The sequence below is a fragment of the Mustela lutreola genome, chromosome 11, assembly GCF_030435805.1.
Source record: "Mustela lutreola isolate mMusLut2 chromosome 11, mMusLut2.pri, whole genome shotgun sequence".
Classification (NCBI taxonomy): Eukaryota; Metazoa; Chordata; class Mammalia; order Carnivora; family Mustelidae; genus Mustela; species Mustela lutreola.
The window spans coordinates 20,542,523-20,559,986 of record NC_081300.1 but is presented as its reverse complement, the minus strand read 5'-3'; the positions used below and the strand labels follow the sequence as shown (position 1 = coordinate 20,559,986).

The 17,464-nt window shown below is 38.9% G+C and overlaps 1 protein-coding gene across 1 annotated transcript in view; it reads right to left on the bottom strand.

The window, feature by feature from the left end:
• Nucleotides 1-17,464, bottom strand: part of MBD2 (methyl-CpG binding domain protein 2) — a 67,132-nt gene that overhangs the window by 41,212 nt on the left and 8,456 nt on the right. The window contains exon 2 of the mRNA XM_059139179.1: nt 11,675-11,834. Within this exon, the coding sequence (XP_058995162.1) occupies nt 11,675-11,834 (160 nt within the window). The remainder of the gene's footprint in view (nt 1-11,674; nt 11,835-17,464) is intronic.

The following is a 17,464-nucleotide window of genomic DNA, read 5'->3' as shown; positions in this document are numbered from 1 at the left end:
TTTAATAATTGAAGTCTACATTAAGTTCTCTATAAATTTTAGACAAAGAATTATACTGGAAGAAAGACTTAAGTGTTACCAAGTAATTCATTTTCTTGGCATCAACACCAGTATCTCAAATTACTCCTTTACTAGAGATCACACATTCTGCACCACGGTAATACTGCGGACAAGTAAAAAGTGTGCTCTCCTATAAAACGAGAGAAGGTAGACTACGAAAGGGGAACAGGAGAAAAAAGAGCCTGTACCTCCATCTCAGGTGCATGCTTAGTTCAACAGGAAAGAGTACACACAGAAGTTAAGGATACAGAAACACTTTTAAAATCATCCCTGTTGTGGGGCGCCTGGGTGGCTAGTGGGTTATGCCTCTACCTTCGGCTCAGGTCATGATCTTGGGTCGTGGGATCGAGCCCCACATTGGGCTCTCTGCTCGGCGGAGAGCCTGTTTCCCCCTCTCTCTCTGCCTGCCTCTCTGCCTACTCGTGACCTCCGTCAAATAAATAAAATTAAAAAAAAAAAAATCATCCCTGTTGTGTATACCATGTAAGCTGTCACACAGCATAATCCCAACAGCAGGAATTTAATTTTTTATTCTAAATAATCACTTTTCCCAGCCTGGCTTTGAATTAAAGCTGAATGACAGTTTGAAACTGTACATATTCTATGACTAGAGCCAAAAGAACTCATTTTTATCTTAAATCCTGCAAATTTTGTACTTTATTCTAAAAATAAGCCATGTTTAAGTTTTTTTGTATTTTTTTTTAAAGATTTTATTTATTCATTTGACAGAGAGAGACAGCAAGAGAGGGAACACAAGCAGGAGTGCAAGAGGGAGCAGCAGGCTTCCCGCCAGGCAAGGAGCCCGATGTGGGGCTCATGCAGGTCTCATGCAGGACTCGATCCCAGGACCTTGGGATCACAACCTGAGCTGAAGGTAGACACTTAACAACTGAGCGATCCAGGTGCCCCTTAAGTTTTTTTAAAGATTTTATTTATTTACTTGAGAGAGCAAACAAGCGTGAGCAGGGGGAGGGGCAGAGGGGAAAGCAGACTCCCCACTCATCAGGGAGCCAGAAGCAGGGCTCAAGGCTCTATCCCAGGATCCAGAATCATGACCTGAGCTGAAGGCAGAAGCTTAACCAACGGAGCCACCCAGGCGCCCCGAGTCATATTTTTTTTAATGTAAAAACGCTGTTCTACCTACCCAAAATGATCAAGTAAAACTGATACGTCCAAGTATCATTCAAGTACCATTCTAATTCTATGGCTTTCCATATAGTACATACCCCCCAAGAGATATTCATACCCCAATTTGAAAAGCAAAGACTATTTTTTCTAAGGTCACTTTTCTCATCTGTAAATAACCACTCATAAGATCCTTACAAGGGGGCGCCTGGGTGGCTCAGTGGGTTAAGCCGCTGCCTTCGGCTCAGGTCATGATCTCAGGGTCCTGGGATCGAGTCCCGCATCGGGCTCTCTGCTCGGCAGGGAGCCTGCTTCCCTCTCTCTCTCTCTCTGCCTGCCTCTCCATCTACTTGTGATTTCTCTCTGTCAAATAAATAAATAAAAATTAAAAAAAAAAAAAAAAAGATCCTTACAAGGATCAAACAAGGTAATGCACATATGATGCTGTGGCAATGCAGCTTTCGCTCAATCACTGAACAAATATCCTGAACAAATTTGCCTACTGTGTGCCAGCCACATGCTGGGTATATCATCATCAAAACAAAAAGTCCCTGCTTCAGAGCTAACATTCTGAGGGTTAGGGAAAGACAATAATTAACAAAATAGGCATGTATTTTATAGTCATTTTGGCTTGTAAATTCTGATTAAATATTGCTATTTCTGGAGTGCCTGGGTGGCTCAGTGGGTTAAGCCTCTGCCTTCAGCTCAGGTCATGATCCCAGGATCCTGTGATGGAGCCCCACATGGGGCTCTGCTCAACGGTGAGCCAGCTTCCCTCTCTCTGCCTGCCTCTCTGCCTACTTGTGATCTGTCTGTCAAATAAATAAAATCTTTAACAAAAAAAATAGTTGCTATTTCTATTATCAGCATTAACATGCTTTTGACCATGCTAATGAAATTTAGGAACTTGGGGTGCCTCGGTGGCTCAGTGGGTTAAAACCTCTACCTTCAGCTCAGGTCATGATTCCAGGGTCCTGGGACAGAGCCCACATCAGGCTCTCTGCTTGGCAGGGAGCCTGCTTCCCCTTTCTCTCTTTGCCTGCCTCTCTGCCTATTTGTGATCTCTGTCAAATAAGTAAGTAGAGTCTTTAAAAAAAAAAAAAAAAGAGGGGCACCTGGGTGGCTCATTGGGTTAAAACCTCTGCCTTTGGCTCAGGTCATGATCCCAGCATCCTGGGATCGAGCCCCCGCACCACTGGGCTCTGCTCAGCAGGGAGCCTCCTTCCCCCACTCTCTCTCTGCGGACCTCTCTGCCTACTTGCAATCTCTATCTGATTAAAAAAAAAAAGAGAGAGAGAGAGAAAGAAATTTAGGAACTTAAACCTATTAAGCTTCTCCAGGAGGAAAGCCATCTCCTGCTTCACAAGAGGGGAGCCTGAGTGATATCTTTAGACCAAACCAGTATTTCATCAAAAAATAACTTCAGATTTATTCCAGAATATGTACAGTAGCCTATAGTTAATGCCTTTTCACAAAATCAAGAACAGTGTACTTTACTATCTTTCAAATTTTTAAAAAATTGAGATACAATTCACATACCATAAAATTCACCATTTTAAAGTTTACAATTCAGTGGTTTTTTTAGTACATTCACAAAGTTGTGGAAATTCCATAAGCTTTTGCAAAAAAGTAAAGAATATCTGGAATCTATGATTTTGTACTGAAAAATTCACTTAATGTAAAATCCCAAGTGTGGGACAAGATTTTTTAAGATCAATGGGAATATTAAAAATATATATAAATATTAGGTGGACTACACTTTGAGCTCATTAAAAAGGACTTGTTAAAAAAAAAAAGGACTTGTAGTTAACTGAAATTCATCACTGAAAACAAGTTTTGAAGAGTTCTACTTGAAAAATAACTTCTTGCAGCTTTAGCGAATAGCAGGTCATTAAAGGACTTGTGCAAAAGATGGGAATGAGTTTCAATCCAATACTTACAGAGCAGCTCTATCCAAACTAAGGCAGCTACTCTGTGAAACGGTCTCCTTTACATCCGGCCTGGCTCTAGCTGTGTACACATCCTTGGGAGAATTGTGGAAATAGTCACACAAATTATTTTCTGTAGGGTTTAATTCTCTTCCTGACCTCTAGGTCTATAATGACAGGGACTTCCCATCCTCTATCTTCAGAGTCTGCAATAATGCCTAAGCATGGAATGTGCTAAAAAAATTTTCTGTGGGATAAATGATTGCATAAAATGTCTATTATACATAAAACTTTGGTTATGCAGACCTTACTCTTCAAGTCTCATTTTCTGCTTTAAACTTACGGGCGCTAAATAGGTGGAAAATATAATTTAATGCAGTCTACAATATCCATCTCAATTTTATTATGGAAAGAATAGTCATCTGTATTATCTGCCTTGAGATTACCAATGTAAGAGAAGCAGTCCCAAGACTTCCTCCATCTATTACTATTTAACACATATACTTATAGGTATCTGGCCAGTGTCTTTGTCTGAGTCACACAGACAGCCCACAGTCAGGACCAGATTTCAACTGTATACTCTGTTCTAACATTTACCAAAATTAATACCACTGCACATCACATTCCTATCTCAGGAGTAACCAAATAGTCAATTCCCTCTGATTATACATTATCACCCATCACTCATCCCCATAATATTCTGTACATCCACTCATCTATCCCATTGTTCAGTGGCTTTTAAACTTTTTTGACGCATCCCTCTCCCAATCTTACACTGTACACTCCTGAATGACCGACTAGGCTTTATGTCCTCAGTATTTTCTCTAAACATTCTCTCCAGCTCCTGCACTTACTGACTTGGCCATCCCTTGAAGATACTTGCCCCTCAGGTTCTCTCAAATGAAACTTCTTTCTCTCCCTCCCCCAACTCCTTTCTACCTTTTTCCTTCTCACTCTCAACTGCATGTCCAAGGGTCAAGAGGTGGTATAGGTTTTATCATAACTCTCTCCTATTTTTCTCAAATAATTTCTCCATTTTTGATCCTTTAAAAATACCAGTTCTTGGAAGCTCCTATCAGGCTATACTACGTTTCGCTCTCCTCCCTTTCTTCTTAGGTCGCTAGACTTACATAGTTTCCATTTCAGTTTCTCTCCATCCCAACTCTTATCCTCCTTCAGGGAGACCTCATTATTCATGTGGATAATTCAGCCAACATCCTGGGTCCTTCGATCTCTTCCTCTGCCCACGCTCACTCAACTAAATTATAGCCACAGCCTTGTCAGTACTAGTAACTACACCATCTCCAGTATCTCAATCGAGCATCCAACTCTCCAATTCCTCCTTCCTATCATTGCAGCTCACGTTCTCAGAACCGCCCTCTGCGTTTCTTTCACGAAGTATCTCCTGTCCAGCAGTATCTCCTGTCCATTGACTGCCCTATTTTCTCACTCGACCTTAACCACTTTCACATTCCACCCTACCCAGCACAGGTTCTATGGTCCATCATCATCATATTGCAAATGTGCCTGACTTTCTTGACCTCTGCAGTTTCTCCACTTCTTCTCAAACTTTTCAAAGTCCTTTAAGTTGGGAGTTTAACCAAATGAGCATCTCTTTATCTACAACCTGGTGAATCTCTTCTCTAGCCAAACAAAATTTACTGAAAGATTTGCCCAAGCTCATTTTCCCTCTTACTCATTTTCAACCCTCTAAAATCTGACTTCTGTTGCCACTGAAAACCAAGGTTATTAATTAGCTTCATGCTGCCAAATTCAATGGAAGTTTCTCGGTCTTCCTCCACTCAACCCTTCAATGGCATCAGTGTAACTGACCATTCTTCTTTCTGAAGCTTTCTCCTCTCCCATGTCTCTATCTTACTGGACATTCTTTCTCAACCCACTTTGCTAATTCCTTCTACTCTAACCAAGTTCTAATTATTGGATTTTCTCAGAGGTCGGTTTGGGTAATCTCCTTTAGTCCCATCACTTAGAATAACACTACCTCTGTGCCGATGACCTTCCAGCTGAGACCTCTCAATCAGCGTACCAACTGCATACATGACACTTCCATTTGGATGTTTAGTAAGCAACTCAAACTATGCATGTTTAAAATGTGTTTTATCCATCCATATAAATTCTCCTAAGGTGACCTCAGTGAATGGTAACCCAATCACTGGGTCAAGTCTCACACTTGAGTATTTTCTTTTGTCTTCTTCCCCACCCAATCATTAGCAAATCCTGAAAATTCTATATCAAAACAGATCTAGAGACTACTTCTTTCCACCACCACATGTCCAGGCTATCATCATTTATCAGCAGACTACTATATAATAGCTATTTGCTGCTCACTTCTTTGTCGTCCATTACATTTCAAATTAACAGAAACTGAACAGTGGCCCATACTTAAGGGAGATACTAATAATCCCTTATAAGGACTTCAAGGCCTACAAACGCTAATTTATCACCTGTGATCTGCTCACTCCCTCTTTTCGCCCCCAACTATATCCACTAGAGAGATACCAGAAGATACTCCATTCAACGAATGCTTAATACACTGATGAAGAGGAAACCAGCAACTTTGGAAAAGATTTTAGTGACTTTCTCTAAAGGTGAGGACTGTTGGTAGAAGGAATGAGGTCAATGTTTCCAGTGTAGATGGAAAGATTCTACGGAAGAATCCAAGAGGCAGTTCTTACCACACAGTGTGCTCTACCAGGTGCTGGTAATTAGAACTGACCCTACCACAGAGCTCGTTAGTACTAGTTTACCATGGGGTCCCAACGATACAAATAAGTCAGCCCCCTAAGGTACTGCTGGAATAACTGAAAAAATCCCTTATCTGTTCGACAAGTGAGTTGGTCCCTCATATCTTTTGCCAAGGCCTTGCTTCCTCTCCTGTTTCTAAAACAGTCATTATTACCTTCCTTAGCTCTATTTTCCTTTGAGAATTTGATAAAGATAAGACTCTCTCCTCAGAAAAGTGCGTAACAGAAAATACTGCACTCAGTTCAAAGGTTCCTGGAGGGCCTCCTGAAGAATGTTCTCTGGTTGGACACCTGCCTGTCTTCCCTATTTGCCTCTTTCATACACTGAAGGAAAAAACAATAATGTTCCTTGGTCACGCATTCTAAATATCGTCCTCTCTCCTCCACCTCTCATTCAAGCTCTGTAAGAGTAGTCTAACCATTTTTATGGGGAGAGGGGTAAAAATGAACATATATGCCCATGTTTTTAAATGCACAGAAGCTCTGGAAGGCTATACAAAACAACCGATTAATAACAGTTTCCTCTCGAGAAGAAGACCGCACATGAAAGACTGGAGAGGGAGACTTTTTTACTATTCTTTCATCCTCTGTACAAATTACCTAATCAAATAATAATAAATCTAAATTTTAAAACTTTTAAATAAGCAGGCTACATTTGCTTCTAATTTCTCATTTCCCAGAAACTTTCTAGCATTTTAAGAAAGACTTCTTAAGACCAGGCCCCTCAAAACTGGTTATGAAAGGTTATCAGATGCCTTTAATTTGGAAACCAATGGTTACTACAAAGTCTTTATCCTCCTTGATCTCGCCATGTCATTTAACAAAAATTTTCTTTCCTAGGCTTTTAGAACACGGAATTTTCTTGATTCTCCTACTACCTTTCTGGAAGTTCCTTCTTACTCTCTACAAAATTAATTTATTCATTTATTCACTACTAACAGTGTGACAAAATACTTTTCTCTTATTTGCACCTTTGTTAAGCGATTCTAACAAGCTATGACAATCTACAATGACAGGAGTTCTCAAAGCGTGACTTCAGAGTTCCTGGGCATGCACCAGATCCCTTCAAAACTCCAAGAAATAAAACTTGTAACCGGTCTTCTTCACTCCATCCCCAAACTTGCTCTTCCTCCCCTATTCTTTATCAACCTTCACCCCAAGTGACTCAAGCCAAAACTGCAGCAGGTACGAACAGTTCTCTCTACAATCATCAGTACTTACACCCAATTTCTCTTGACTGAATCTCATACCTTTCCATACCTCCCGGGATAGTGTTAGTTGCCATCACTTCTCTAGACTACAACAGCCCACTATCCCTACTTCCAGTTTCATCTTTTCCCAAATCCATTCTCCACGCTGCACCCATTCTAGATCCAATACCCAGTCTGATTCTCACCATCACTACCTGTTCACTTAGTTTCTCAAACTGCAGATACTGCCCCCAAGATAAATTAGCTCACTACAAGAATTCTTATTATTTTGTTGAGAATAATTAAAATAAGCACATTCTACATCACCCGGTTACAAACCTACGACACAGCCATATAGAACCCAAGACTGTATTTATAAAATCACAATAGGCTACTACCATAAACCAAAGTAATTTATGAGAAATCAATAATGGCAGACTTCTACAACTAATTCCGTACAAGACAACATGATGCTCTTTATTTCCCAATGTATCAAATCTGTGTGAATAGAGAAATGTGATGAAAGAACTGAGTCTTTCCAAGGTATTAGTAGCACTGAAAAGCCAATCTAAAAAAATAACTTGTTGCATACCAATACATATTGTAAGCATTTTATAAAATATACATATGTCACATTAACGTTAGGGAACCTGGACAGTATTAGTTTTGTAGCTTTAATTTATACACATTTCAGTGCTGTTAAGAACTAGAAACATAAGAATTTCATTTAATGTTTACACATCTGAAACACTGAAACAAAAGGAACTGCTAACAACAAAACCAAACTACTGGACTTCCCAAAACATATTTTGCACCCAGCATCACTCTATTTTTTTATCCAATCCCGGTCTTTCCAATTACATTTTTAAGGAAATTTACCGTTTTAAGAAATTAGCTTCCTTTTTAAAATTGAGGGTCATATCTCTGAAACCTTAAAACATCCCTCTTTAAAAGATCAAAGCCTGGATAAATGTCTAAATATTTAGCTTTCTAAGCAAAGGTTTTGTTGTCTCGTTTACATATTGAGAGAGCTAAATAGCTCTCAATATTGTCCAATACAGTAGCCACCAGAAATATATGGCTATTTAAACTTAAACAAAACTAAAAATTAGTTATTCAGTCTCACTAGCCACATTCCAACTACTCACTAGCCAGCCACACATGGCTGGTGGCAACATTTCCATCACCACATAACTATCATTTCTTCCTCGGAGTAAGCTTTGGAGAAAGCTGCTCATCACTTCAAACTCCATACTGAGGACTTCCAAATCTTTGTCTAGTCTTTTTCCATTAACCTAATGGAATAGCTCCAGCAACCTAATTGACAGATACACTTTATCCACTAGAAAGACGGAGGTGGCAACTGGAAATAACTATGGTAGTGGCAAATCAGTAAGGCACAATATGATCAGGAATGGAACAGATTTTCAGAGTAAGGTTAAGACTGAGACTGAGACAAGAAGGAATAGGTACTGCAAAAACAGTAAATATTAATCAAAAGATAATGCCCATTCCACTGTACCCTTTCATCCTAAAATAACTGCCACTTTGCAAAGATCTTCAAAAAATATTTTCTCTACCATACCTGAAGTATTATGCATCCAGGAAACTTACTTTTGATATGGAACATATACTAACATCTCAGTTTATAATCCATCATTATAAACTACAATTTAACCTATTTCGAAGTTTATTTTAATAACATTTCAAATTCTTTCTAGGGTTTTTTTGTTTAAGTTTTATTTATTTGTCAGAGAGAGAGAAAGCACAAGCAGGGCAGTGACAAACAGAGGCAGAGGGAGAAGCAGGCTTCCCGCTGGGCAGGGAGCCCTCTGGGGACTCGGTCCCAGGACCCTAGGATCATGACCTGAGCTGAAGACAGTGACTTAACCAATGGAGCCACCCAGGCATCCCTCTTTCAAGGGTTTTTAAAAACCTCAAAAGCAACACAATTATGCACTTTAGCCAAGTTTATAACTATATAGCGAAACTAACACTCCTATTTACCAATTTATATCTCCCAGTGTTCTCCATACTGTATTATTTTTTCCATACTGTATTATTTTTTAAAAAGATATAATACAGAATTAGCCACAAAGACATTTTCTGCTTTTTTAGAGATAGTCAATATTGGCATTACTCCAAAAGAGAGCTTATTTTTAAAACTTCAACTCCATTTTTGTGACTGTTTAATTAAAATAAAATCAGGTGCAAAAATAAGACTATGCCCCCCCGCCAATTCAGACAGAAACTTCAGAAAACAATGACAATGAAAGGCACTTTCAAAATAATAACTTTCAAAATAATTAATTTATTCAATATTTATGACCACTATAAAATTCTGGAATGAGGTGGATATTAACTCAAATAAACATGAAGCAAACATTTACTAAGTACCTACCGTGTGCTAGGCTTTGGACTACCTATACCAAAAAAAAAAAAAAAAAAAAAAAGGAAAGACAGTCCTTGCCCTCATGGAGCTCACAGTCTAGTCGAAGCAGACAAACAATCACAAATACAATGGCAAAGCACCAGGGAGGCATTATGGAAGAAGGGACTGGTTCTGCCTGGAGAATGCAGGGGCAGGCTTCACAGAGGTGGAGACAATGGAGCTGGGCCTTGGATGAGGAGGAGTTCACCAGATGGAGGGGAAGGGGGGAAGCGCATTCCAAGCAGAGGAAACAGCACATGAGCAAGCAGAATCTTGAAAGCACATGCCATGGTGCAGGGCGATGAGCGGTCCAGCGCAGCTAGAGCATAAAGGTGCACACAAACTAAAGAGACGAATTAGTTTTTGGTTTTTAGAGAATCATAACTATCAAGAACACATCTTCATATACTTAGTGTAGTTTAACTGTGATTCTGAAAACAACAGGGCGGCCTGAAAGCATCCCATTCATTTCATAAATATCTAACCCCTTTTGATAGGTACCCAGCATTGTGGTTAGAGTTTTTTTTTTTTAAAGGCAATTTTAGAAAACTAAATCTTAATTTTGCTCTATATATTTAAGGAGAAAAATCAACCTAAAATAAGGGTTTTCTTAAGCTGAATCACAGAGCTATACACTCTACAGTTTCTCGCTTTCTTTTACACTTCCTCTACCACCACCGTCTTTTACCCTTAACACCTTCATAGCTATCAACCCAAAGTAACCCCCACAGTTAAGCAACAGAGAAAGCGACTGCAGCCTTCCCTTCCCATTCTGCCTATAAACAAGGTACCTGACAAGGTCCCTACGGTAAATCGATGCATGGTAACCAATGCAACAGACAAAGAAACAATGTACTCGGTCCCCCATACCAATTTTTGGAAATTAGACTATTATTAACAAACTATTAAGCTGAATTCTGAATAAAGAGAGACATAAAGCAGAGACCTGTATCATCTTCAGGAAGAGTAAAAAGATAAAGAGGAAGAAATCTTGGGTCAAAAAATTTCCATGTACACTGGCCACCAAGCAATGTTCACCAAGGAAGCTTGGTGCTTAGGAAGGTGCAGTGGAGAAAGGAGAGGAACTCACATGGGTCAAATACTTTATTAGACGTTTTCATATAAATTCCTATTTACTCCTTGCAATAATGCAAAGGGAAAGAGTTCATTACCTTAGTTTTACAAATGAGAGATCTGAGGCCATCAGAGGTTAAAAAGAGTTACCCATGACTGCCTGAGCTAATAAATGACAGAGCCAGTACATCAAACCACGCCTGCCTGGTTCCAAAGCCCAACCCATCCTGCACACTGCCTCAGGGTACCTAAAACGAACACAGTACTCCCAAGCAGCATGAGAGGTTGTATCCAGGTTATATACACCCTGGAAAGAAAAGTCCTTACTTTTCCCATAGTCTGTGAAATGACCGTGGTAGTCTGTGAAATGACAGTGGTGGAAATACACACAGATCTCTGAAATTTGGAGGAAAAAAAATGGAACCAAAATGGTTATATAAGATTAGCTGCAGTGGGGGAGGAGCTAAAGTAAAGATATTGGGTGCTCTGATACAATTAAATTAGCATAATAACCCAAATGCTACTGTTTAAATTATCATACAATAAACCATCAACTAAGCCACTCAATAAAATTAAGAGCTAATGGAAAAATCTCCAATCACAGTATTAGGATGTGAATATTACTGCTAGAAGTCATTAACCTCAATATCATCAAAAGTCAAAATAAAAATTGCCCTTTCTCAAATCCTAATTCTGAAAACTGATAGGTAAGCATAAACTATGTGGTAAGCGTACTTGCCACATTAAAATTTTGCCTCTTTTGGGAAATAGGAACTATTTTAAGGAAAAAAAAAGAGACAATTAACATCAACACAGAAATCTTTTGTAAACAGTCCCAGTGGGCCAAAAATACTATGTTGGCTTAGACAGATATTGAAATACTATTTTCAACTATGCACAATTTACTTACGTAAAGTACTGCCAACTACCAGAAAATTAATCAGATCTGTAAATCCAAATACTTTGGGTGGGGGGGGGGAGTGGGGGAGAGGAGATTGGGAGTTTCAGGCAGCCAAAATTGTAGTGACATAATTACAGTGTAAGATACTTTGTGGAGAGCTTCTGAAATAGCAACCATATGCTCTAAGTAAATTCACCAACCTTATTTTGATTGAGAGGATCATTCCGCAGTCTCTGTTTGTTCTTCTGTAATTTACTAGGCATCATCTTTCCAGTTCTGAAGTCAAAACTGCTGAGGTCAACAGTATTTCCCAGGTACCTTGCCAACTGAGGTTTGCTTCTGAACTTCTTACCACTCGGACTAGAAGAAAGAGAACATTCATTGTACAAAAGATAACAATGTTTCCCCTAGATCTCTACATAAACCTTTTGTCACATCTTTCTTCCTATCCTGATTGTTACCACACCAGAATTTTACATGTTTTACATCATTGTTCCTCAAAAAAATGGCAAAGTTTTAAAGGAATTTCATAGCTTCCCTGTAAGAAGACATAATGTATCACAGAATATTACACTCTACTAGGTACACCAACTGAGTACATAACAGATGTTACTGCAGATTAGCCCACCAGTCACCCAGTAGCCACAGACAGAATCCCTGTACAAACTGCACGCACAGCACAATGCGCACACTGCAAATGTCTTCAATATTACAAACTTATTTCTAAATTGACTTCTGAAGAGCTTTTTTTGGGGGAAGTATTACATACACACAATGTTAGCAGTGATCAGAACTTCAGAAAAAATTCTTCTGAAGTCAACAATCCTTATTAAAAACACTTGGAATCCATATATTCTTTGGGCTACCAATCTGAACTCATATTTATGAAAGAAAAAATATTGAATTTTGATAATATTTAAATGCTCCCTAATGTAACTACTCAAAGCAGGAAACTAAGGCAAATATTTGCAAATGTGTTTGTACATTGCTGACATGAGTTTTATCAGCCAAACTCCTATGTGAGAAGCTTATCAGGAATAACTTACTTGTCATAAGAAATATTGTTGAAGCCGAAAAATTATAAAAGTGCCAGAATTATACAGAAAACTATTCTTTTCTAAAACTTTTTTTGTATCTAGCATTCATCTATAAGAAAATTTTTATAGGAAGAATGCCTCATATCATCTAATAAATTTTCGGAGCCAAATTTGCTAAAATCAACGTTAATGTCAGCACAGATATGTTACCAGAAGAAAACTGTAAGAATTCTAAAATATTTCTCCAAAAAGCCAACATGTCCTATTTAGAACTTAACCTTGCACGAACTGACCACAATAAATGAAATATAATTGAAGAGGAAGACAACAGAGTATTTTGGCTGGGAAACCAAGCAATAAAAACCTGCCCTGGAAGAGCAAAACTTCTCTTTGGGTCAAATCCAAACCAACCCATTGCACTTTGTCACAAACTCTATGGTATTCTGCCACCAATGACTTCAAGACAAAAGATGATCACCACAGCATTTTTCCCCCACAATCACATAATGTAAGTATTCCTGCAACACAATTCAAGTTCTAAAATGCAACCTACAGAAGGAGGTCACAACCGACATTCTCAATCAGATATCACTCTGATGAGACACCTCATTAGTGCAATAAAAGCTGAGATTAAGATTGGATTTAGTTTCGACAGACTAGTGTTCCAGAAGATGAAAATACTAAGGTAGCAACCTCTCCCAAAAAGATAAGCACTATTATTTTTAAGGATCTAGCTTAGAAACAACTAGAAAGTCATTCTTTAAGAAATCAATTGACTAATTTCTCCAGTGAGCCCTGCAATGAGTCATTCCTTATGAACAGCTGAAATGCCAGTTACCTACTGCAGCTGAAAGCATACTAGAGCCTCACTACAACATTCCTCCACAGAACAAAGCTCATTAGAGATCAGTTTTAGACACGCTTCGCCAAATTAAGAAAATCTAAATACTTAAGAACTCAGTTAAAAGGCCGTACTCATGGGGCACCTGGGTGGATCAGTGGGTTGAAGCGTCTGCCTTTGGCTCAGATCATGATCCCAGGGTCCTGGGATCGAGCCCAGCATCGGGCTGTCTGCTCAGCGGAGAGCCTGCTTCCCTTCCTCTCTCTCTGCCTGCCTCTCGGCCTACTTGTGATCTCTGTCTGCCAAATAAATAAATAAATATTTTTTTTTAAAAATGCCATACTCATGAAATGTGATTGCCTAGTTTATGACCTAGATTAGCTATTTCATATGGCTTAAACTGTTCCTATGTTTATTAATTTTAAAAACCAAATGGAAACTGAAAGGTCTAAGACACTCCACTGATAACTAAATTAGCAACAAAGTAAGAAAGTGGAAATCAAGTTTTAACCGTTAACATCCCCCCAGAAAGGTGGCATATCAACTGGTAACCAGGCTGGTATTCATACCAAACTCTCTGTCCCCCAACATAAGATGGAATTCTATGACACGTCCGTACTGGATAGCTACAAAAACTCGTCATACACACTGTTGCCTTCACAACAGTGTACAAGCCATTTTCTTCTCTGTAACTGCTATAGTCTGTGCTTGGTGCTTTAAGGAAAGTCACCTGGAGGTGCCTGGGTGGCTCAGTTGGCTATGCCGCTGATTTCAACTTGGGTCACGGTCCCAGAGTCCTGGGATTGAGCTCTGCATTGGGCTCTCTGCTCAGCAAGGAATCTGCTTCTCCCTCTGCTTGTGCTCTCTCCCTCTCAAATAAATAAAATCTTGAAAGAAAGAAAGAAAGAAAGGAAACGAACGCCAACCTGCCTGCCCCAGGAGATTTTTAAACAAGGGACCTTCCTCCGTGCAGGATGAAGACAAGCATATAGAAAGGCAAGGCCCAAGGGAATGGTTAAATAAGAATTCTGCCCATCAGATATAAAATATGTGCACAGCACCAAAACGAACCTGGCAGGGGCAGATGAAATAATGCTAGATTAACAAAAAGATTGCCTGTCACTTAAGCTCTGGTCTTAACCCAGACTGCCCTCTAAGATGGCCGCAGTAAACTGAAGTCCCCACACACCAGAACTTAACGTGACTAAGCTTTTATTCTAAAAGCAGCAAACTACAACTTAGGAAAATTACTTTAAAAAAAAAATTCTAGAAGACTAGTGAAGGATATTAGTCATTTTCAGTTTCTACCAAAGTGATTACTTCTAATCCTAGTAATGAAATACTAATATTTCACTTTCAACCACAAAAAAAAATTCCCTACCAACTGCCCCCAGATATGCCAGCCCTGAACCGACTTGTGATTTCACCTTTAACTTCTCTACCTTTCAAATACCCAAAAGGAATGATTAAATTAAAATAAAGACATGAATTTTTTTTCATGTAAGAACATTTCATCATTTGAACTGTGTCTTTGCTTTCATTTTTTTAAAAAGATTTGATTTACTTATTTGACAGACAGAGACCACAAGTAGGCAGATAAGCAGGGCGGGGGGGGGGGGGGGGAGCAGGCCCCCTGCGGAGCAGAGAGCTTGATGCTGGGCTCAATCCCAGGACCCTGGGATCGAGACCTGAGCAGAAAGAAAAGGTTTTAACCCACTGAGCCTCCCAGGTGCCCCTAAACTGTTTAAAGCACTTCTTAAGCCTAACTCCATCCTTAGAGGTTTCTAACTATAGATTATCAAAAAGAAAGAAATTCCATTTGGTATCTGACTTTCAACTTTAAAAAAAACCTCACTGAGATACAGAAACTACTTAAATTGTGGTCATCTTAATTTAGTAATATTCTCATTTTATCACTCTATAAATTCACGTGCAAACATCATTCCCTGATCTAGCAACTGTCACATGCCTTGCCAGTTTCCACATAAAAACTAATTTTTCTGAAAACCTGTTGCTTGCCTGTGCAACTGCACTCTATAAACACTCCCCTAACACAGCAGAACCTCTTTTTTCATGTTACTTGGGTAACACGGATCATCATGATGTTTAGTCAAACATTATGAGGAGACCAGACTCTGAGCAAACACAAATGTATCTTTAAACCAGTTTCTAACAGGATGAACTGGGGGGATGGCAATAATCAGAGTGCGATACGGTGAAACTGGCTTATGAGTTGTCAAGGAGCACTGTGGTCAGCAGATGGTGGCTATACGGCTGAAGATCGTGTTCAGAAGTGCATCACTTGCCAACAGTACTTTGTGAGGAATAATAAAAACCTCCACACTAAAAATTCTCTAAACTACAGCACTGGAAACATTTTGAGAATAAAGAAACATCAACTTTCTACTGTTTTCTACCTTTTTTTTTTTAAATATATATTTTATTTATTTATTTTACAGAGAGATCACAAGTAGGCAGAGAGAGAGAGACGGAGACAGACATCAGGCTGAGCAGGGAGCCTGATGCAGGGCTTGATCCCAGGACCCTGGAATCATGACCGGAGCTCAAGGCAGAGGCTTAACCCCCTGAGCCACCCAGGCGCCCCTGTTTTCTACCTTCTTTAAATGTTAAGGCTAACTTGTTAGCTACAGAGTACATATTAAAAGAAAAAGATTTCTCTAACTTTATATAACAATTGTCTCCACAAGTCGAGTTTTGGCTGAGACTAAGACCTGAAATTAAAATTAACTTTTTGTACTTTAGTACAAAAACATGTAATCAGAAAACTGCCAAATCAATTAACTTAAATAATACATGCCATTGCCTCAAAGCTGAATGCCGTACACACAAAGAAATCTACCTTCAAGTCATCCCCTGTCTCGAAATCCCTTCTTCCCAATCCTTACATGCAGGCCTTTCCTAAAGCGACCCGTCTCAGCCCTCCGCTGCAGATTTCATCCCCTCTTGCCTTACTTCTATTCTCCCATCTCCGGTCAGTTACTAAATCCAGTTCCTTCATTTTCACCTTTGAATCCATCCTTCCTTTCCTTTGTTGTTGCCTAATCAAGTCTTAACACCTTGGGTCTAAATCACCAGGACAAGATAAGTGACTCTATTTGCTTGTCTCTGCATTCTCAACTATCCAAACTACTCTTCCTAAAACACCACTCTGACCAGAGTTCCAATTTAAAAGTCTTCAATGACTTTAACCCATTAGCAAATGGAAGCCAAACATCTTAGCCCTGCATGTAGCATTCTTTTTCCTCTACCTCCTCAGAAGGTTTAAAACCTACTTTCCACTCTTCCTAACCCAGTGACCTTTGCTCCAACTATACTGGTTTATTTATTCCAAACAGGCTGAATGGCTTCCCTCTTCAGTCATTTGCTGAGTATCTTTTACCTTTTACCTGATCTATAATGCATGACTCCAACCCTGATCCCCAAGAGCCCAGAAATACCAATTCACACCATACTTCTTCCATAAAACTTTCCCAGAATGAAGTAGTGGAATGTTACCTGCCAGTAACGGGTAAATAATCTTGAACTGCTTATTGGCATCTCTTGTATTCTAGTTTTGAAATACTGAATTCTGCATAGTTATAAAACTTCTACAAGTTTAAGTTTTATCTTCACAAAGAGCATACTGAAGTAGTCATTTATGAATGAAATTATCTGATGTCAGATTTGCTTCAATAATGACGGTTGAGTCAGGGGTAGTGGATTGGGATATGGAAGAAATAATTGCTGAACTGGGTACTTGGTAATTTCTTATATGATTTTCTCTACATTTATATATCCATTTGAATATTTCTATACTGAAATGTTTAGAACATAAACATTAAAATATACAAACTGAATATATTCCCTGAGAAGTGGAAAGTAGTTTGTTTGCTTGTTTTTTTAATATGGAGTTTGAGCAAAACTGAGCATTAAAGAATTTTCTTAGCAGTTGGGGCTGGAGTAGAGAATTATTTTTAAAGCATCATTAAAGAAAAAAATTATATACAAGTTGACTGCTGGTAAAATGTGACAGCATTCCACCTTTTTGATTAAGGAATCACCAACACAATTTAAATGGTATAAAAGACCTATTTAATAATAATAATAATCAT